The 23706-nt window shown below is 38.0% G+C and overlaps 1 protein-coding gene and 1 non-coding gene across 11 annotated transcripts in view; one reads left to right on the forward strand and one right to left on the reverse strand.

The window, feature by feature from the left end:
- Window positions 1–23706, reverse strand: part of LOC134841932 (dynein axonemal heavy chain 8-like) — a 196505-nt gene that overhangs the window by 116194 nt on the left and 56605 nt on the right. For 9 of the 10 annotated variants that reach the window (XM_063858024.1, XM_063858021.1, XM_063858020.1 and 6 more), the window contains 7 exons: window positions 22138–22283; window positions 21582–21777; window positions 19367–19603; window positions 18936–19010; window positions 18295–18416; window positions 17627–17746; window positions 16923–17143 (listed from right to left, as the gene is read on the reverse strand). In XM_063858024.1, the coding sequence (XP_063714094.1) occupies window positions 16923–17143; window positions 17627–17746; window positions 18295–18416; window positions 18936–19010; window positions 19367–19603; window positions 21582–21777; window positions 22138–22283 (1117 nt within the window). The remainder of the gene's footprint in view (window positions 1–16922; window positions 17144–17626; window positions 17747–18294; window positions 18417–18935; window positions 19011–19366; window positions 19604–21581; window positions 21778–22137; window positions 22284–23706) is intronic. The other variant, XM_063858025.1, reaches the window with a different exon arrangement.
- Trnam-cau (transfer RNA methionine (anticodon CAU)) lies at window positions 8343–8414 on the forward strand. The gene has a single exon. It is a non-coding gene; the product is annotated as a tRNA-Met (tRNA).

Here is a 23706-nt window from a genome sequence, read left to right on the forward strand (position 1 = left end):
TGACAAATGCAGCTTTCGCAAGACACTCGATTGAAAAATAGCTGAACAAATGGAGCTTTAAGTAGCTAGAAAATTTAGATTCGTGCACCAACTTACCCACATTGAAAAAGTTTGTGCGAAAAACTTTAAAAAAGTAATTACAGAAAACGGCTAAACGCTGTTTCCAGAGCATTTTCTAATACTTGGATTGAGGTAATCCACATTTATGGAAACATTTTAAATTTTGGTTCAGCAAAACCAAAAAAGCAATGGCAAAACATTAACAACAGCAGGGTGGCGCAGCGGAAGCGTGCTGGGCCCATAACCCAGAGGTCGGTAAATCGAAACTACCTCCTGCTAGTAAAGTAAAAGAACATATAACTTTTTGACAATTGCATCATTCACAAGACACTCGATTTAAAATTAGCTAGACCATGGGAGCTTTAAGAAGCTATAAAAATTGTATTCGTGCACCTACTCAAACACGTTGCAGGTTTTTTTGCCAAAAAAAAATTCAAAATGACAAATACAGAAAACGACAAAACGCTGTTTCCAGAGCACTTTCTTTTAGTTCGTGTCGTGTTTCTTCAACCTATACGTTAACACTTTAAATTATGATCAGCAACAATCTTTGCAATATCACAATATTAGCCAGAGCAGCGTGGCGCAGCGGGAGCGTGATGCGACCCCCCTCACTCAGAAGCCGTAGATCGAAACCATCTTCTGCTAATTTACTGAAGTAACATCTATCCTATTGACAAACGCAGCTTTCGCAAGACACTCGATTGAAAAATAGCTAAACCAATGGAGCTTTAAGTAGCTAGAAAATTTAGATTCGTGCACCAACTTACCCACATTGAAAAAGTTTGTGCGAAAAACTTTGAAAAAAAATAATTACAGAAAACGGCTAAACGCTGTTTCCAGAGCATTTTCTAATACTTGGATTGAGGTAATCCACACTTATGGAAACATTTTAAATTTTGGTTCAGCAAAACCAAAATCGCAATGGAAAAAGATTAACAACAGGAGGGTGGCGCAGCGGAAGCGTGCTGGGCCCACAACCCAGAGGTCGGTAGATCGAAACTACCTCCTGCTAATTAAGTAAAAGAATATATAACATTTTGACGATTGCATCTTTCACAAAACACTCGATTTGAAAATAGCTAGACCAATGGAGCTTTAAGTAGCTATTAAAATTGTATTCGTGCACCTACTCAACACGTTGCAGATTTTTCTGCAAAAAAAATACAAAATGACAAATACAGAAAACGACAAAACGCTGTTTTCAGAGCACTTTCTTTTAATTCGTATCGTGTTTCTTCAACCTATACGTTAACATTTTAAATTATGATCAGCAAAAATCTTTGCAATATCACAATATTAGCCAGAGCAGCGTGGCGCAGCGGGAGCGTCATGCGACCCCCCTCACTCAGAAGCCGTAGATCGAAACCATCTTCTGCTAATTTACTGAAGTAACATCTATCCTATTGACAAACGCAGCTTTCGCAAGACACTCGATTGAAAAATAGCTAGACCAATGGAGCTTTAAGTAGCTAGAAAACTTAGGTTGGTGCACCTACTCACCCACTATGAAAAATTTTGTGCGAAAAGCTTTGAAAAATAAACAATTACAGAAAACGGCAAAAAATTGTTTCCAGAACATTTTCTAATAGTTGGATTGTGGTAACCCACCCTTATGGAAACATCTTAAAATTTGCATCAGTAAAACCAAAATTGCAATGGCAAAATATTCACAACAGCAGGGTGGCGCAGCGGAAGCGTGCTGGGCCCATAACCCAGAGGTCGGCCGATCGAACCTACCTCCTGCAAGATAAGTAATGGAACATCTAACCTTTTGACAATTGCAGCTTTCACAAGACACTCGATTTAAAAATAGCTAGACCAATGGAGCTTTAAGTAGCTATGAAAATTATATTCGTGCACCAACTCACTCACATTCAAAATTTAGAATTACAGAAAACGATAAAAGTTTCTCTATTACTTGGTGTTGTGGCACTGTACCATTACGACAACATCTTAAATTATGGATCAGCAAAACCAGAATCGCAATAGCACTGTATTATCAACAGCAGGGTGGCGCAGCGGAAGCGTGCTGCGCACATAACCCAGAGGTCGGTAGATCGAAACTACCTCCTGCTAGTCAAGTTGAGTAATATATTATTTTTTGACAAATGCCGATTTCGCAGGAGATTCGATAAAATAGCTACATCAGCGAAGCCTTAAATAAGCTATAGAAATTTGTTCGAGCACCTACTCCAGTGCGTTGAAGATTTTTCTGCAAAAAAAATACAAAATGACAAATACAGAAAACGACAAAACGCCGTTTCCAGAGCACTTTCTTTCAATTCGTATCGTTTATTCAACCTATACGTTATAACGTTAAATTATGATTAGCAACAATCTTTGCAATAGCACAATATTAGCCAGAGCAGCGTGACGCAGCGGGAGCGTGATGCGACCCCCCTCACTCAGAAGCTATCGATCGAAACCATCTCCTGCTAATTTACTGAAGTAACATCTATCCTATTGACAAATGCAGCTTTCGCAAGACACTCGATTGAAAAAAAGCTAGACCAATGGAGCTTTAAGTAGCTAGAAACCTTTGATTCGTGCACCAACTCACCCACATTGAAAGATTTTGTGCGAAAAACTTTTTAAAATAATTAATTACAGAAAACGGTTAAACGCTGTTTCCAGAGCATTTTCTAATACTTAGATTGTGGTAATCCACCCTTATGGAAACATCTTAGGCTTTGAATCAGCAAAACCAAAATCGCAATGACAAAACATTAACAACAGCAGGGTGGCGAAGCGGAAGCGTGCTGGTCCCATAACCCAGAGGTCAGTAGATCGAAACTACCTCCTGCTAGTTAATTAAAGCTACATCTAACCATTTGACAATTGCAGCTTTCACAAGATACTCGGTTGAAAAATAGCTAGACCAATGGAGCTTTAAGTAGCTAGAAAACTTAGATTCGTGCACCTACTCACCAACATTGAAAAATTTTTTGCGAAACTTTTTTAAAAAAATAATTACAGAAAACGGTTAAACGCTGTTTCCAGGGCATTTTCTAACACTTGGATTGTGGTAACCCACCCTTATGGAATCATCTTAAGCTTTGAATCAGCAAAACCAAAATCGCAATGACAAAACAATGACAACAGCAGGGTGGCGAAGCGGAAGCGTGCTGGTCCCATAACCCAGAGGTCAGTAGATCGAAACTACCTCCTGCTAGTTAATTAAAGCTACATCTAACCATTTGACAATTGCAGCTTTCACAAGATACTCGGTTGAAAAATAGCTAGACCAATGGAGCTTTAAGTAGCTAGAAAACTTAGATTCGTGCACCTACTCACCAACATTGAAAAATTTTTTGCGAAACTTTTTTAAAAAAATAATTACAGAAAACGGTTAAACGCTGTTTCCAGGGCATTTTCTAACACTTGGATTGTGGTAACCCACCCTTATGGAATCATCTTAAGCTTTGAATCAGCAAAACCAAAATCGCAATGACAAAACATTAACAACAGCAGGGTGGAGAAGCGGAAGCGTGCTGGTCCCATAACCCAGAGGTCAGTAGATCGAAACTACCTCCTGCTAGTTAGGTAAAGGAACATCTAACCATTTGACAATTGCAGGTTTCACAAGACTTTCGATTGAAAAATAGCTAGACCAATGGAGCTTTAAGTAGCTAGAAAACCTAGATTCGTGCACCTACTCACCCACATTGAAAAATTTTGTGCGAAAAACTTTTAAAAAAATAATTACAGAAAACGGCTAAACTCTGTTTCCGGAGCATTTTCTAATACTTGGATTGTGGTAATCCACCCTTATGAAAACATCCTATTTTTTGGTTCAGCAATATCAAAATCGCAATGACAAAACATTAACAACAGCAGGGTGGAGAAGCGGAAGCGTGCTGGTCCCATAACCCAGAGGTCAGTAGATCGAAACTACCTCCTGCTAGTGAAGTAAAGGAACATCTAACCATTTGACAATTGCAGCTTTCACAAGACACTCGATTGAAAAATAGCTAGACCAATGGAGCTTTAAGTAGCTAGAAAACCTAGATTCGTGCACCTACTCACCCACATTGAAAATTTTGTGCGAAAAACTTTCTAAAATAAATAATTACAGAAAACGGTTAAACGCTGTTTCCAGAGCATTTTCTAATACTTGGGTTGTGGTAATCCACCCTTATGGAAACATCCTAAATTTTGGATCAGCAAAAACAAAATGCAATGGCAAACTATTAATAACAGTGCGGTGGCGCAGCGGATGCGTGCTGGGCACATAACCCAGAGGTCGGTAGATCGAAACTACCTCCTGCTAATTGAGATCAAAAAGAGCTACAACATTGGAGCTTAAAATAGGTATAAAAATTTATTCGTGCACCAACTCACTCACATTGAAAATTTTTGTGCGAAAATTTTTTCAAAATCTACAAATAGAGAAAACGCGAAAAGCTGTTTCTAGAGCATTCTCTATTACTTGGGGTTGTGGCACTCTACCATTACGACAACATCTTAAATTATGAATCGGCAAAACCAGAGTCGAAATGGCATCAGAATCGAAATGGCATCAGGGTGGCGCAGCTGAAGCGTGCTGGGCCCAATACCCAGAGGTCGGTAGATCGAAACTACCTTCTGCTAGTCAAGTTAAGTAATATATAAGTTTTTGACGGTCGCAGATTTTGCAGGAGATTCGATAAAAATAGCTACATCAGCGAAACTTTAAACAGCTGTAAAAATTTGTTCGTGCACCTACTCAAGTGCGTTGAAGATTTTTCTGCAAAAAATTTTTTTCAAAATTTTTAAATACAGAAAACGACAAAACGTTGTTTCCAGAGCACTTTCTTTTAATTCGGATCGTGTTTCTTCAACCTATACGTTAACAATTTAAATTATGATCAACAACAGAAGACGTAGATCGAAACCACCTCCTGCTAATTTATGAAAAAACATATAACCTATTGACAAATGCAGCTTTCGCAAGAAACTCGACTGGAAGACACTCGATGGAGCTTTAAGTAGCTAGAAAACTTAGATTCGTGCACCTACTCACCCACATTGAAAAAATTTTTGCGAAAAACTTTTTAAAATAAATAATTACAGAAAACGGCTAAACACTGTTTCCAGAGCATTTTCTAATACTTGGATTGTGGTAATCCACCCTTATGGAAACATCTTAAGCTTTGAATCAGCAAAACCAAAATCGCAATGACAAAACATTAACAACAGCAGGGTGGCGAAGCGGAAGCGTGCTGGTCCCATAACCCAGAGGTCAGTAGATCGAAACTACCTCCTGCTAGTTAAGTAAAGGAACATCTAACCATTTGACAATTGCAGCTTTCACAAGAAACTCGATTGAAAAATATCTAGACCAATGGAGCTTTAAGTAGCTAGAAAACCTAGATTCGTGTACCTACTCACCCACATTGAAAATTTTTTGCGAAAAACTTTCTAAAATAAATAATAACAGAAAACGGCTAAACACTGTTTCCAGAGCAATTTCTAATACTTGGATTGTGGTAATCCACCCTTATGGGAACATCTGGAAACATCTTAAACTTTGAATCAGCAAAACCAAAATCGCAATGACAAAACATAAACAACAGCAGGGTGGCGCAGAGGAAGCGTGCTGGGCCCATACCCCAGAGGTCAGTAGATCAAAACTACCTCCTTTAATCAATAGACACTCGATTTAAAAACAGCTAGACCAATGGAGCTTCGCGTAGCTATGAGAATTATATTCGTGCACCAACTCACTGACATTGAACATTTTTGTGCAAAAATTTTTTCAAAAGTTACAAATATAGAAAACGGCGAAAAGCTGTTTCTAGAGCATTCTCTATTACTTGGGGTTGTGGCATTCTACCATTACGACAACATCCTAAATTTTGGATCATCAAAACCAAAATCGTAATGGCTAATTATAAACACCAGCACGGTGGCGCAGCGGAAGCGTTCTTGGACCACAACCCAGAGATCGTTAGATCGAAACTACCTCCTGCTAGTTTTGTGAACCAACAAATAAAATTTTACGGTTGCAGCTTTCGCAGAACACTCGATGAAAATAGCATTATCACGGGAGCCTTAAATAGCTATAAAATTATGTTCATGGACATACTCAACCACGTTGCAGATTTTTCTGCAAAAATTTCTAAATTGACAAATACAGAAAACGACAAAACGCTGTTTCCAGATCACTTTCTTTTAATTCGGATCGTGTTTTTTCGGATCGTTTTTTGTTAACACTTTAAATTATGATCAGCAACAGAAGACGTAGATCGAAACCACCTCCTGCTAATTTGTTGATTGACAAATGCAGCTTTCGCAAGACACTCGATTGAAAACTTAGATTCGTGCACCTACTCACCCACATTGAAAAATGCTGTGTGAAAAACTTTTTAATATAAAGAATTACAGAAAACGGCTAAACGCTGTTTCCAGAGCATTTTCTAACACTTGGGTTGTAGTAATCCACCCTTTTGGGAAAATCCTAAATTTTGGATCAGTAAAACCAAAATCGCACTGGCAAAATATTAATAACAGAAGGGGGAGCAGCGGAAGCGTGCGGGGCCCATAAGCAGAGGTCGGTAGATCGAAACTACCTCCTGCTAATTAAGTAAAAGAACTTTTTGACATTTGCATCTTTCATAAGACACTCGATTTGAAAATAGCTAGAACATTAGAGTTTTGAGAAGCTATAAAAATTGTATTACTGCACCTACTCAAACACCTTGCAGGTTTTTCTGCAAACAAAATTCAAAATGACAAGTACAGAAAACGACAAAACGCTGTTTCCAGAGCATTTTTTTAAAAATCGTATCGTGTTTCTTCAACCTATACGTTAACACTTTAAATTATTATCAACAACAATCTTTGCAATAGCACAATATTAGCCAGAGCAGCGTGGCGCAGCGGGAGCGTGATGCGACCCCCCTCACTCAGAAGCCGTAAATCGAAGCCATCTCCTGCTAATTTACTGAAGTATCATCTATCCTATTGACAAATGCAGCTTTCGCATGACACTCGATTAAAAACAGCTACAACATTGGAGCTTTAAATAAGTATAAAAAATGTAAAAAACTCATAGCTCCAATGTGTTTCCAATTTTTCTCCAGAGCTATTTCCAGAGCTTTTTTCTAATACTTGGATTGTGGTAATCCACCCTTATGGAAACATCAAAAATTTTGAATCAGCAAAACCAAAATCGCAATAACAAAACATAAACAACAGCAGGGTGGCGCAGCGGAAGCGTGCTGGGCATATAACCAAGAGGTCAGTAGATCAAAACTACCTCCTGCTAGTTAAGTAAAGGAACATCTAACCATTTGATAATTGCAGCTTTAACAAGACACTAGATTTAAAAATAGCTAGAACAATGGAGCTTCACGTAGCTATAAGAATTATATTCGTGCACCAACTCACTGACATTGAACATTTTTGTGCGAAAATTTTTTCAAAAGTTACAAATACAGAAAACGGCGAAAAGCTGTTTCTAGAGCATTCTCTATTACTTGGGGTTGTGGCACTCTACCATTACGACAACATCCTAATTTTTGGATCATCAAAACCAAAATCGTAATGGCTAATTATAAACACCAGCACGGTGGCGCAGCGGAAGCGTTCTTGGACCATAACCCAGAGATCGGTAGATCGAAACTACCTCCTGCTAGTTAAGTAAATTAACACATAAATTTCTGACAGTTGCAGCTTCCGCAGAATATTCGATAAAAAAACTATATCACAGGACCCTTAAATAGCTTTAAAAAATTTTATTCGTGCAAAAACTCAACCACGTTGCAGATTTTTCTGCAAAAAAAATTCAAAATTAACAAATACAGAAAACGACAAAACGCTGTTTCAAGAGCACTTTCATTTAATTCGGATCGTGTATTTCTTCAACCTATACGTTAACACTTTAAATTATGATCAGCAACAATCTTTGCAATAGCACAATATTAGCCAGAGCAGCGTGGCGCAGCGGGAGCGTGATGCGACCCACCTCATTCAGAAGCCGTAGATCGAAACCACCTCCTGCTAAATTACTCAAGTAACATCTAACCTATTGACAAATGCAGCTTTCACAAGACACTCGATTGAAAGACACTCGATGGAGCTTAGAGTAGCTAGAAAACTTAGATTCGTGCACCTACTCATCCACCTTGAAAAATTCTGTGTGAAAAACTTTTTTTTAAATAAGCAATTACAGAAAACGGCTAAACGCTGTTTCCAGAGCTTTTTCTAATACTTAGATTGCGGTAATCCACCCTTATGGAAACATCTTTAATTTTGGATCAACAAAACCAAAATCGCAATCGCAAAAAATTAACAACAGCAGGATGGCGCAGCGGAAGCGTGCTGGGCCCATAACCCAGAGGTCGGTAGATCGAAACTACCTCCTGCTAGTTAAGTAAAAGATTATATAAATTTTTGACAATTGCATCTTTCACAAGACACTCGATTTAAAATTAGCTAGACCATTGGAGCTTTAAGAAGCTATAAAAATTGTATTCGTGCACCTACTCAAACACGTTGCAGGTTTTTTTGCAAAAAAAAAAATACAAAATGACAAATACAGAAAACGACAAAAACGCTGTTTCCAGAGCACTTTCTTTTAATTCGGATCGTGTTTCTTCAATCTATGCGTTAACACTTTAAATTATGATCAGCAACAATCTTTGCAATAGCGCAATATTAGCCAGAACAGCGTGGCGCAGCGGGAGCGTGATCCGACCCCCCTCACTCAGAAGCCGTAGATCGAAACCAACTCCTGCTAATTTACTAAAGTAACATCTAACCTATTGACAAATGCAGCTTTCGCAAGAGACTCGATTGAAAAATAGCTAGACCAATGGAGCTAAAAGTAGCTAGAGAACTTAGGTTGGTGCACCTACTCACCCACATTGAAAAATTTTGCGCGAAAAACATTTTTAAAATAAGTAATAACAGAAAACGGCTAAACGCTGTTTCCAGAGCATTTTCTAATACTTGGATTGTGGTAATCCACCCTTATGGAAACATCTTAAACTTTGGATCAGCAAATCCATCCTTTTTAAAATATATCATTACAGAAAACGGCTAAACGCTGTTTCCAGAGCTTTTTCTAATACTTAGATTGTGGTAATCCACCCTTATGGAAAAATCAAAAATTTTGAATAAGCAAAACCAAAATCGCGATGGCAAAAAATTCACAACAGCAGGGTGGCGCAGCGGAAGCTTGCTGTGCCCATAACCCACAGGTCGGTAGATCGAAACTACCTCCTGCTAGTTAAGTAAATTAACATATAAATTTCTGACAGTTGCAGCTTTCGTAGATAATTCGATAAAAAAACTATATCACCGGACCCTTAAATAGCTACAAAAAATTTATTCGTGCAAAAACTGAACCACGTTGCAGATTTTTCTGCAAACAAAAATTCAAAATTAACAAATACAGAAAACGACAAAACGCTGTTTCAAGAGCACTTTCATTTAATTCGGATCGTGTGTTTCTTCAACCTATACGTTAACACTTTAAATTATGATCAGCAACAATCTTTGCAATAGCACAATATTAGCCAGAGCAGCGTGAGGCAGCTGGAAGGTGATGCGACCCCCCTCACTCAGAAGCCGTAGATAGAAACCACCTCCTGCTAATTTACTGAAGTAACATCTAACCTATTGACAAATGCAGCTTTCGCAAGACACTCGATGGAGCTTTAAGTAGCTAGAAAACTTAGATTCGTGCACCTACTCATCCACATTGAAAAATTCCGTGTGAAAAACTTTTTAAAATAAATAATTACTGAAAACGGCTAAACGCTGTTTCCAGAGCTTTTTCTAATACTTAGATTGTGGTAATCCACCCTTATGGAAACATCTTAAAATTTGGTTCAGCAAAACCAAAATCGCAATGGCAACACATTAACAAGAGCAGGGTGGAGTAGCGGAAGCGTGCTGGGCCCATAACCCAGAAGTCAGTAGATCGAAACTACCTCCTGCTAGTTAAGTAAAAGAACATATAACTTTTTGACAATTGCATCTTTCACAAGACACTCGATCTAAAAATAGCTAGACCATTGGAGCTTTAATAAGCTATAAAAATTGTATTCGTGCACCTACTCAAACACGTTGCAGGTTTTTTTGCAAAAAAAAAATACAAAATGACAAATACAGAAAACGACAAAAACGCTGTTTCCAGAGCACTTTCTTTTAATTCGAATCGTGTTTCTTCAATCTATGCGTTAACACTTTAAATTATGATCAGCAACAATCTTTGCAATAGCGCAATATTAGCCAGAACAGCGTGGCGCAGCGGGAGCGTGATGCGACCCCCCTCACTCAGAAGCCGTAGATCGAAACCAACTCCTGCTAATTTACTAAAGTAACATCTAACCTATTGACAAATGCAGCTTTCGCAAGAGACTCGATTGAAAAATAGCTAGACCAATGGAGCTAAAAGTAGCTATAGAACTTAGGTTGGTGCACCTACTCACCCACATTGAAAAATTTTGTGCGAAAAACTTTTTAAAATAAGTAATAACAGAAAACGGCTAAACGCTGTTTCCAGAGCATTTTCTAATACTTGGATTGTGGTAATCCACCCTTATGAAAACATCTTAAACTTTGGTTCAGCAAAACCAAAATCGCAATGGCAACACATTAACAAGAGCAGGGTGGAGTAGCGGAAGCGTGCTGGGCCCATAACCCAGAAGTCAGTAGATCGAAACTACCTCCTGCTAGTTAAGTAAAAGAACATATAACTTTTTGACAATTGCATCTTTCACAAGACACTCGATTTAAAAATAGCTAGACCATTGGAGCTTTAAGAAGCTATAAAAATTGTATTCGTGCACCTACTCAAACACGTTGCAGGTTTTTTTGCAAAAAAAAATACAAAATGACAAATACAGAAAACGACAAAAACGCTGTTTCCAGAGCACTTTCTTTTAATTCGGATCGTGTTTCTTCAATCTATACGTTATCACTTTAAATTATGATCAGCAACAATCTTTGCAATAGCGCAATATTAGCCAGAACAGCGTGGCGCAGCGGGAGCGTGATGCGACCCCCCTCACTCAGAAGCCGTAGATCGAAACCAACTCCTGCTAATTTACTAAAGTAACATCTAACCTATTGACAAATGCAGCTTTCGCAAAAGACTCGATTGAAAGACACTCGATGGAGCTTAGAGTAGCTAGAAAACTTAGATTCGTGCACCTACTCATCCACCTTGAAAAATTCTGTGTGAAAAACTTTTTAAAATAAGCAATTACAGAAAACGGCTAAACGCTGTTTCCAGAGCATTTTCTAATACTTGGATTGTGGTAATCCACCCTTATGAACCATCTTAAACTTTGGTTCAGCAAAACCAAAATCGCAATGGCAACACATTAACAAGAGCAGGGTGGAGTAGCGGAAGCGTGCTGGGCCCATAACCCAGAAGTCAGTAGATCGAAACTACCTCCTGCTAGTTAAGTAAAAGAACATATAACTTTTTGACAATTGCATCTTTCACAAGACACTCGATTTAAAAAATAGCTAGACCATTGGAGCTTTAAGAAGCTATAAAAATTGTATTCGTGCACCTACTCAAACACGTTGCAGGTTTTTTTGCAAAAAAAAAATACAAAATGACAAATACAGAAAACGACAAAAACGCTGTTTCCAGAGCACTTTCTTTTAATTCGGATCGTGTTTCTTCAATCTATACGTTATCACTTTAAATTATGATCAGCAACAATCTTTGCAATAGCGCAATATTAGCCAGAACAGCGTGGCGCAGCGGGAGCGTGATGCGACCCCCCTCACTCAGAAGCCGTAGATCGAAACCAACTCCTGCTAATTTACTAAAGTAACATCTAACCTATTGACAAATGCAGCTTTCGCAAGAGACTCGATTGAAAGACACTCGATGGAGCTTAGAGTAGCTAGAAAACTTAGATTCGTGCACCTACTCATCCACCTTGAAAAATTCTGTGTGAAAAACTTTTTAAAATAAGCAATTACAGAAAACGGCTAAACGCTGTTTCCAGAGCTTTTTCTAATACTTAGATTGCGGTAATCCACCCTTATGGAAACATCTTTAATTTTGGATCAGCAAAACCAAACTCGCAATGGCAAAATATTCACAACAGCAGGGTGGCGCAGCGGAAGCGTGCTGGGCCCATAACCCAGAGGTCGGTCGATCGAAACTACCTCCTGCAAGATAAGTAATGGAACATCTAACCTTTTGACAATTGCAGCTTTCAAAAGACACTCGATTTAAAAATAGCTAGACCAATGGAGCTTTAAGTAGCTATAAAAATTATATTCGTGCACCAACTCACTCACATTCAAAATTTAGAAATACAGAAAACGATAAAAGTTTCTCTATTACTTGGTGTTGTGGCACTGTACCATTACGACATCTTAAATTATGGATCAGCAAAACCCGAATCGCAATAGCACTGTATTATCAACAGCAGGGTGGCGCAGCGGAAGCGTGCTGCGCACATAACCCAGAGGTCGGTAGATCGAAACTACCTCCTGCTAGTCAAGTTGAGTAATATATTATTTTTTGACAAATGCCGATTTCGCAGGAGATTCGATAAAAATAGCTACATCAGCGAATCCTTAAATAAGCTATAGAAATTTGTTCGAGCACCTACTCCAGTGCGTTGAAGATTTTTCTGCAAAAAAAAAGATTTCAAATTGAAAAATACAGAAACTGACGAAACGCTGTTTCCAGAGCACTTTCTTTTACTTCGGACTGTGTTTCTTCAACTTATACGACAACAATTCAAAATATGGATCAGCACGAAATTAGACGGAGCAGGGTGGCGTAGCAGAAGCGTGATGCCCCCCCCCCCCCGCCCCACTCACCCAGAAAACGTAGATCGAAAGTACCTCCTGCTAGTTTACTGAAGTAACAACTAACCTAGTGACAAATGCAGATTTCGCAAGACACTCGATTGAAAAATAGCTAGACCAATGGAGCTTTAAGTAGCTATAGATACTATATTTGTGAACCTACTCACATTCATTGAAAAAAATGTTGCGAAAAATTTTTCAAAATTATTAAATACAGAAAACCACGAAACGCTGTTTCCAGAGATTTTTCCAATACTTGGCTTGTGGTAATCCACCCGCATGGAAACATCTTAAATTTTGGATCATCAAAACCAAAATCGTAATGGCAAAAAATTAACAACAGCACGGTGGCGCAGCGGAAGCGTGCTTGGCCCATAACCCAGAGGTCGGTAGATCGAAACTACCTCCTGTTAGTTTAGGGAAGTAACAAAAAAATATTTACGGTTGCAGCTTTTGCAGAAAATTCGATGAAAATAGCTATATCACCGAAGCCTTAAATAGCTATTAAAATTTTGTTCGTGGACCTGCTCAACCTCGTTGCAGATTTTTCTGCAAAAAAAAATTCAAAATTGACGAATACAGAAAACGACGAAAGCTGTTTCCAGAGCACTTTCTTTTACTTCGGATCGTGTTTCTTCAACCTATCCGTTAACACTTTAAGTAATGATCAGCAACAACCTTTGCAATAGCACAATTTTAGCCAGAGCAGCGTGGCGCAACAGAAGCGTGATGCAACGCCCTCACCCAGAAGCCGTAGATCGAAATTACCTCCTGCTAGTTTACTAAAGTAACATCTAACCTATTGACAAATGCAGCTTTCGCAAGAGACTCGATTGAAAGACACTCGATGGAGCTTAGAGTAGCTAGAAAACTTAGATTCGTGCACCTACTCATCCACCTTGAAAAATTCTGTGTGAAAAACTTTTTAAAATAAGCAATTACAGAAAACGGCTAAACGCTGTTTCCAGAGCTTTTTCTAATACTTAGATTGCGGTAATCCACCCTTATGGAAACATCTTTAATTTTGGATCAGCAAAACCAAACTCGCAATGGCAAAATATTCACAACAGCAGGGTGGCGCAGCGGAAGCGTGCTGGGCCCATAACCCAGAGGTCGGTCGATCGAAACTACCTCCTGCAAGATAAGTAATGGAACATCTAACCTTTTGACAATTGCAGCTTTCAAAAGACACTCGATTTAAAAATAGCTAGACCAATGGAGCTTTAAGTAGCAAAAAAAATTATATTCGTGCACCAACTCACTCACATTCAAAATTTAGAAATACAGAAAACGATAAAAGTTTCTCTATTACTTGGTGTTGTGGCACTGTACCATTACGACATCTTAAATTATGGATCAGCAAAACCAGAATCGCAATAGCACTGTATTATCAACAGCAGGGTGGCGCAGCGGAAGCGTGCTGCGCACATAACCCAGAGGTCGGTAGATCGAAACTACCTCCTGCTAGTCAAGTTGAGTAATATATTATTTTTTGACAAATGCCGATTTCGCAGGAGATTCGATAAAAATAGCTACATCAGCGAATCCTTAAATAAGCTATAGAAATTTGTTCGAGCACCTACTCCAGTGCGTTGAAGATTTTTCTGCAAAAAAAAAAGATTTCAAATTGAAAAATACAGAAACTGACGAAACGCTGTTTCCAGAGCACTTTCTTTTACTTCGGACTGTGTTTCTTCAACTTATACGACAACAATTCAAAATATGGATCAGCACGAAATTAGACGGAGCAGGGTGGCGTAGCGGAAGCGTGATGCCCCCCCCACCCGCCCCACTCACCCAGAAAACGTAGATCGAAACTACCTCCTGCTAGTTTACTGAAGTAACATCTAACCTATTGACAAATCAAAACCACCTCCCTCCCGCTACTTTAGTGATGTAGCATCAAACATTTTGACAATTACAGCATACGCAGGAAACTCAATCAAAGTAGCTATATCACCGGAGCTTTAACTAGCTATGAAAATTATAATCGTGAACCTACTCAACCACATTTTTGGTGCGAAAAAGGTTTCAAAATTGACAAAAAACAGAAAACTGTGAAACGCTGATTCCAGAGCACTCGCTAATACTTGGGATTGTGATACTCCACCCTATACGACAACATCTTAAATATTGAAACAGCAAAAACAGCAATATCTTCGTAATGGCAGTACATTGGCCACAGCAGAGTGGCGCAGCGAAAGCGTTCTGGGCCCATAACACAGAGGTCGGTAGACATAAACTACCTCCTACTAGCTTAGTGAAGTTTTATGAACAACAATTGATAATTGCAGCTTTCGCAGGACAGTCGATGAAAATAAAAATATCACCGGAGCTTTAAAACGACAAAACGCTGCTTTCCGGATCGTGGTACTTCAACTTTTGGCAACAATTTAAATTATGGATCAGCAAAACCAAATTCGCAATGGCAACCAATTATCAACAGCCGGAAGACGCAGCGGAAGCGTGCTGTGCCCATCACCCAGAGGTTGGTAGATCAAAACTACCTCCTGCTAGGTCACTAAAGTAACAAATAAGCTTTTGACAGTTGCTGCTTTCTAAATATTTTAAAAACAGCTATGTCATCGGAGCTTTAAATAGCAATAAAAAAATTTTCGTGTTCCTACTGAACCACGTTGCAAATTTTTCTGCAAAAAAATTCAAAATTGACAAATACAGAAAACGACGCAACGCTGTTTCCAGAGAACTTTCTGTACTTGGGATTGTGGTTCTTCAACCTATATGTTAACACTTTAAATAATGATCAGCAACAACCTTTGCAATAGCACAATATTAGCCAGAGCAGAGTGGCGGGCGGAAGCGCGATGCAACCCCCCTCACCCAGAAGCCGTAGATCGAAACTACCTCCTGCTAGTTTACTGAAGTGACATATAACCTATTGACAAATGCAGTGTACTAAAGAGAGCAAAGTGACGCAGCAGAAGAGTGCTGGGCCCAAAAACTAGAGGTCGATAGATCGAAAGTACCTCCCGCTAGCTTACGGAAGAAACATATAAGCTATGAATAGTTGCAGCTTTCGCAAGAAAATCGATAAAAATAGCTGTAAAAACTATTTTCGCGCACCTACTAAAACAAATTGCAAATTTTTTTGCGAAAAAACTTTAAAGGTTAACAAATAACGAAAACGGCATAACGCTGTTTCCAGCGTACTTTCTATTACTTCGAATTGTGGTTCTCCACCCTATGCGACACTATTTTAAATTCTGAATCAGCAGAACAATATTCGCAATAACACTATCTTAGCCAGAGCAGGGAGGCGCAGCGGAAGGGTGCTAGGACCAAAACCAAGGTCGGTAGGTCGAAAATACCACCTGATAGTTAATAAAAGTAACATCTAACCTTTTGGCAGTTGCAGCTTTTGCAAGACACTCGATTAAAAAATAGCTATAACAACGGAGCTTCAAATAGCTATAAGAACTATATAAAAACTATATATGGCTACAACAAACTTGCAGATTTTTGTGCGCGGGAAGTTGTCAAATTAACAAATACAGACAACAATGAAACGCTGTTTCCAGAGCATTTGCTCTCACTTGGGATTGTGGTACTCCAATCCTTTACGACAACATACAAAAATATAGATCAGCAAAACAATGTTCTCATTAGCGATATAACATCCAGAAAAAAATGGTGCAGCGTAAGCGTGCTAATCCGTAAACTCTGAAATTAGCACTACGTCAAAAATGGTTGGTAAAAAAGTCGAAATTTGTCTGAAGAAAAAAAACCCACCCCGAGCACAAATATTCCGTTTCCGTTACTTTCGTTACAAAAGTTGGAACAAAAATCCAAATCCTATACATTTTCAAAATAACTGTTTTTCATCAAACAGAAACGAGCCATCAAGAAACTAGACACGAAAATATAATAAAATGAAGCAAAAGTTAACCAAACATAAAAATGCAAATGTGCAATTAATGAGCACCTGTGTTTGCGACTTAGATTGGAGACACCGTAATAAGACACCTTGCTATGCTTGTGTAAACACCCTACGCCATAGCTATTTATCCTACTTCAATAGAGTGACCAGATTATATATACTAATAGTTATTAGTTTGACTCACTTTGCCACTAGTTCCTTGAGCGACGCTAACTGCGCTTTGCTCTCTTTGAGTCGGCACCCGAGCGAGTGTTTCTCGTGGATACTCTGGTCGTACTCTTGCTGCACCTCCCGCATCTTCCTCTCCAGATCGGGGAGGTCTTCTTTTGTGAGATGTTTCTCCTCCTCCATTTCAGGTGGCAGGAGAGCCTGACGCTTCAACAGTTGCTCCGCCTCTTTCTCCTCCTGATACAAAAAAAAATATATATAATAAAAATCAATTCTCAAACCCCCAGTCTATTGTAATTTTAACTGGAATCTGGGCCTCGAAAATTCAAGAAGCAAAGCTAAAAATGCTTTCATAATCCTGGCATACAAGAATGAAATTACTTGAGAAGAAATCAAAAGCTGCAAGTAGCTCGAAAAAAAATACGCTTTAGCTATTTTAGCTATAACAATAAAAATTAGCTATAATAATAAAAATTAGCTATAATAAGAAATGGGTAGCTTGGATCTTCATGTCCAGCGCATCTTGATAAATAGTAAACGCAGATTTTATTTATAGATCGATACTACAAGAGATCCCTACAAGAGACTCCTACAACCGTTACCTTTGACAGATTTATGGACCATGATTTCTGATTATGAGTTGAAATTGACAGAGTGTTTGAATCAAGTGCGAGACATGAAATGAGATGAGATAACAGGGAAGATGGGTGGATGACTCACGAGTAGTTTCATCTCTTGGTCCAGTCTGAGAATGTCCTCCTTTTCCTGCTTCCTGGCCTCTATGTTCCGCAGAGTCTCCTTCAGAGGACCACACTGCTCAGTGTACTCCAAAAGAGACACCTGCACGAAATCAGAGCAACCATTTATAATTTCAGTCTTGTATGAATATATTAGTATTTGAGCCAATTCTAAACCTCGAAAGACAGTATCACTCGTGTTTAAAGGCCATAATGGATACAAAACAAAACAAAAAACACCCACAGTAAGATAAGTGTTTGTAATTAAACATATCCATAAATTGAACTAACTTTTTACCATTCATGCTCCCAAAACACCACTTGGGGGACATTCTTTGCGTTTGTCTTTCAGGCCGCATTTGTATTATAATGAAGATTCAACTGATACGATTTCAAAAGAGAAACAGGCAATATTTTTGCAACATTAATCTACAGAAAGAAAACATTTACGTTAAAATATAGCCTGAAAAAGCTCACAAAAAAAAACTAATTGTATGCACGCACGCTTCCGAGAAATATTTTGAGAACTTGGGTAGTTTGTGGAGAGTTTTGACCAAAAAAAGTCTCGCAAAATCCTTGTACATACTATTCAAAAGCGCCTCAATTCAACTTATAGATTGATTCACTAGAAGGAAAAGCCAAATTACTAGCCATGAATGCGAGTAGCGAGGCGGCGTCTTCGGATGAGAAGCGAACAGCGCCTATTGTGAGTCCCTCTTCAACAGGCGAGTCCAGTCGCTTGTTCCACTGAGCTATCTTGGTCACCTCGAGCACTGAAAGTCGCGATATGTAGAAAAAATAAATATACCATTCTCGAAATTCCGATACGATGAAACTAACAAACATTGACTCCAGGCTGTAAAAGAACAATTATTTGAAAGAAGCGAAACTTTTTTGAATGCTCCACTCATTTTTTGTGTGTCTTTTTTGAATTGAAAATAGTCGCTTTGATATATATTTTCCACGGTACATAAAGAACACTAGGTACATCAGGATTACTTCATTGTCTACATCTGATATCAGCGCTAAGCTACCATGAAATCACAGATGATGATGCAATTTTGATCTCAAGAAATTGATAGCAATTAATATTACGATGATAATGAAGAATGAACGTTCGTGAAGCAATTTAAAGCGTATATTAAAAGCATGCGTCATAAATGTAGTCAAAATTCATAAGAAAAACAGTTCCACAGTTCAAAATAATTGATATAAAGATAATCAAAACATGCTTAAATTAGAGAAGTCTACAATCTAGCAATCTCAGTGCAACATTCCATCAGCTGACTTACCTTCGTCATTTGTTGGCGACGCTATTTTACCCCTGGGTAATTTTACGTCGGGAAGAAGCAACTCCCCGTTTTCATCTTAGAAAAACAATAACGATTTCAAGTAGGCAACTGTTTTAACAGTAGTAAAAAGTGAGTAGATTGTAATAAATTGTAACGCTGCTATTCATTATATTATACAAAATAGTGAAGCAATTTTTTGAAACAATTTTGCTCTTTTTGTTTGTGCTAAACATCGTACACATTTATGAACACTTTTCGGATTTGCCCCCATTATGAAAGAATTGAACAGTTAAACGTATACAAATTTTGTACCTTGTAACGAACTCCCTCCCCTTTTACAAAAGGAGGTAAATAATTTACAAGATCCAATTTTTTAACAGAATCGGCGAGCGTTAAGCGGCAGCCACCAACCACCCTGAAATTAGCCTTACTCGCTTTGGGTCCATCAATCAGAGACCCCTCCCCGGTGACTCCTGGTTCCGTGTTGGCCCACTTGCCGATGTAGTTCCTCAAGATGGCCACCTGATCATCGCTCAGTCCGTCCTCCCACTCTATGGCCAGGATGAGGTCAGTCAGTTTCTTCAGGTCACTTAGCAGAGAGGTCTGCATTGTCTTCCAAACCAGTCGGTCCACTTTGCCCTCTTCGGCCAGTTCGCGCAGTTTCAGCTCTGCAAAACGAACATTGATTATATCAATAAAACACAGACATGCAGAAAGCACAGCAAGCTAGCCGATAGAAAACGAGAAAAAAGAGTTTTGAAAAAAAATATGTCGAAGACGACTATCACCAATTTCATACGATTGTCTCGATTAAGACCACTGTCGGTGTTGAATAAGCATCGAAGGAAAACTTATCCAGCAGTAACTATGCTGACAATGCTTGAGCAGACATCAGTAGCGCCGAAAAAAACTGTTGTCATAAAAACTAAGAATCTACTATCTAAGCGCTTTTGTGTTTCGGTGATTTAGAATCATGAATTCCAAATGTTTGATAGTTCTATCATCAAATGACGCAAAAAAATTCGACTAAACCGATCTAGTACAAGGCGAAACATTTTATACCGAATGAAGCAGCAAAAGCAAAAAAAGGTACACAGATTGAAATAGAGCACACCGGATTTAGTTAATTTGCAACAAACAATGAAAACCAAATTTTGAATGGAAAAGACATTTGAAATGCAGAAATGCGCAAAACGCATCTGTTGTTGACGAAATCACAGATTTGACCGAATGATTTTGTAAAACAAGTAGCTAGCTTGAAAAAATTTGTGTTCCTATTTGGTAATGTTTGCTATTTGCAGGCCTAAAAATACTCAAAGATCATTGCAAAAAGGAGAACTTCATCAAAAAACAATAGCCAGCTCTTGAGAAAATCACAAATTAAGAAAAATTTTACTATGATACATCACGTCATCTATTTTTAATTGTTGAAACTTTTTTTATTTCTACAAGTTATATTCGGGTGTGGAAAAAACACCCGAACACAATCTGTCATAACAAAAACAATTAATTGAGGATGCAGTCTAGCAGATTCTAAACCAAACTATGTCCGTTTCAACCAATGAGAGGACCATGTAAATTATAAACTGAAATGGAATTCAACGACTCGGAAAAAAAAGAAAGCAGTGAGACAGTTGGAAAAGTGTCAATGAACTGAAAAAGACCAAAAAATGCTGAAATTTTTCTAAAAAATTGACATTCGAATTTCGGAACATAGCCAACACATAGTTGGAAAAAGCCAATGAACGCAAAGAAACAAAAAAAACTTGTTTTTTGAAAAATTTCAACTTTCGAATTCCAAAGAAAAAATAACTCATCTCAAAGTCCTTCGAATTTCAAGAGACGTTCATGATTGGCACTTTTTAAATTAAATTAACTCAATTTGAGACAACTGGAGTAATAGGCAAAGTTTTTATTCTGCTGGGAACCCAAAACAAAAATTCCAGCTTCGAAACTAGATATTGATCACGTTTTTCGCGCTATTTTCTCTGTCGTAATTGGAGAGCGAATTTTGCTACCTTTTAGCAATTGAACTTAAATTAAACTCAGAAAGTGGACATATACTTAAGGGCTTTCATAAATGCATTAATATGTATGAATGCACTTGCTGTAGTTATAAGAGCTGAACAATTTATAATTGACATTTTTTGATTGAATTATTCAAATTTGTTAAAAATTAAAAACTATTTTTGATATTAGACGTCATGTATATTTTTGGAACTGTTAATCATTAGTCGAAACCTTAATTTTCCTGATTTTTAATTTCTTGAAAGGTCGGATGTTCGAGGCCCACCATGATCCGTGCTCGTTGCTTGAGGGTGAAGCAACATTAACCAGCCCAAAAAATAACCAAAAAAAAATTGCATGTAGTTCTTAAACAGGGGCACAACAGCGGTTCGCCGTGATGAGCTGTACAGCTCTTGTGTTGGTCCTTTCCCCCGTGGAAAAATGGTCTTAATGTGAAATGTATTCACAAAAAAATTGAATTGAACTTATAATGAATTCAAAAATCGAACCACCAAAAATCAAATGAGCATGAAAAAAAATCAATTGCGATCCGCAGTATATAATTCTAGTTCTAAGAAATAAGATAATCTCCATGAATATTCAATGTGAGATGTGAAAACGCAAATAAATTTCACATACTTCCGTTATTTTGTCTTCTCGAAGACGTGAAATCTAGATTCTTTGTTTCGATCTTGTTCTCGTGCAGCTTCTTCTTTCCAATCAGATACATGAGCATTTCCAGGACCACTGCCACCAGCAGAGGAGGTGTCTGGAAGTTCTTGATTCGGTCCAGACAACCACTCTCCTTGTCAACTTTGCGACGCCAGCTCAATACCTGGAAATGTATATCATCTTATATACGAATCGACTGGACGTGACAGAACAGACATAATTTCTTCTTTATCTTTTTCAAATACTTCATTCATAACACAGCTATACTTTTCCCATTTAACCCATATTTTGAAATTATATTTCAAAATATGGGTTAAATGGGTGAAATTATCATTTAAGTAATCTTCGTTGGGTCCTAACGAAAACATATTTGAAAGATTATTTTGTGATAATTCAATAAATGCGCTTGCCGCTCAAAATTTTTATGTTCATAGCTTTTTCCTCAAGATTCAATCTACATTTAAGGAATCTAGCTTTTTTCGACAACCTTTTTTTATCGCCAATAAAAATGCATTCGACTCACATTATCTTTGCGTCCCTGCATCTCCTGCCTGATTTCGTCCAACTGGTGGTGCAGATCCATCACTGCTTCATCGAGCTGACTCACTCTCTCAGCAACATTCTTCTCCCTCAGCTGCATGAACTCAAGGCCAGTTTCGTCGTCGTCGTCTGAACAGAATATCAAACCAGACTATACTCAAATCGTGTGATCATTGGACCAGTTCACGCCACGAATCAAAATGAAATAAGTTCAACTTATGGTTAAACTGGATCAATTGCGCAATCTCTAACCCACCCCTTCGCCCGCAACGACCAATTGACCTATTACCTTCCCCCAACGGAGCAAAACCGGCAAAACGCATGAAAACGCGTTATCAAACTCAAGCAGATGGTTGATGTGAATACAACACGCTATCAATAGACTGACTGCACTTCATTTTATATGAGTGTCGGGGAAAAAGATTATATTTGCAAATTTTAGTCCAATCATTGTCTGGAAAACAAGCAACGGTTCGTTCTCTAACTCTATATCTGAATACCAAAAATGGTTCTCCGCAGCACCTTAATAATGTACGCAATATCATTTTTTTCTTCGTTTAAGACAAAAAAATGGCTTTATGTGCATCAATTTTATCCGTACTGGAGTTCCATGGATGAAAATAAAATAAATTTGACTTTCAATGTCAGTGTCTATGAAATCCATTGCGAATCATTTATAATCGATTATTTTTCCTTTTTATAGATAAGACAATAAAACTCTATTAAAATTTATCTCTCCTTCACTTTAATGAAATGAAATTTTCAAAGCACACGAAGTAGTTGTTACGATTTAAACTAAAGTTAGTTATCTGTTGTTCAATATCAAACTTTTTCTGAGCACTTCTTATTTTTGTTACTCATTTTATGTTTATTTATTATGTTTCTTTCAACCACGAATTATGCGGAAGGGGGTGTTGGTTCAGGTGGGGGAAGGGGGTAAAATACAAAAGGACATAGGTTGGGTGGAGAGGATGGAAGTGGGCAAACGTGGGGGTAGGTGTGTTAATGGAATCGTTTTGCAATTTGAGAACGCTTAAGTTTAAAAAACGAATAGACCGTACACTCGCTTTGCAAAAATTCTGCATTACTCATTTGATAAATGCAAAGCTTTGCAAAATTTAGCATGACGCGAAACAAAAACATAATGGAAAAAACAATCCATAATCAATCAGAAAAAAAAATGTTAATCAACTTTTGTTCCATTTTGCTGTCTGAGGACAACATGAAAATCGATTATTTTATTAACATTTTAGACCCCAAAAATCAATTATAATGGATTATTTTTCACTTTTCTTGGAGATGCGAGTAGTCAATTTTTTCTTTGGGAAAATAGATATTGGATTTTGATATTGTGAATCTGGTAATCCACAAGCATTGAAAAATTTGGCGCATACATTCATATTACCCAAACTAATTCAAACTAATTCATAACCAAACTAATAATTCAAGGAGTATCACGTTCTCAAATCTGCTCCACGACCACTTGTAAGATTACCAAAACTAGCCACCGACAAAGCAGCTAGAGTTTCTATCAAAAGGCCAATGCTGCGCA

The sequence above is a fragment of the Symsagittifera roscoffensis genome, chromosome 3, assembly GCF_963678635.1.
Source record: "Symsagittifera roscoffensis chromosome 3, txSymRosc1.1, whole genome shotgun sequence".
NCBI classification, from domain to species: Eukaryota; Metazoa; Xenacoelomorpha; order Acoela; family Convolutidae; genus Symsagittifera; species Symsagittifera roscoffensis.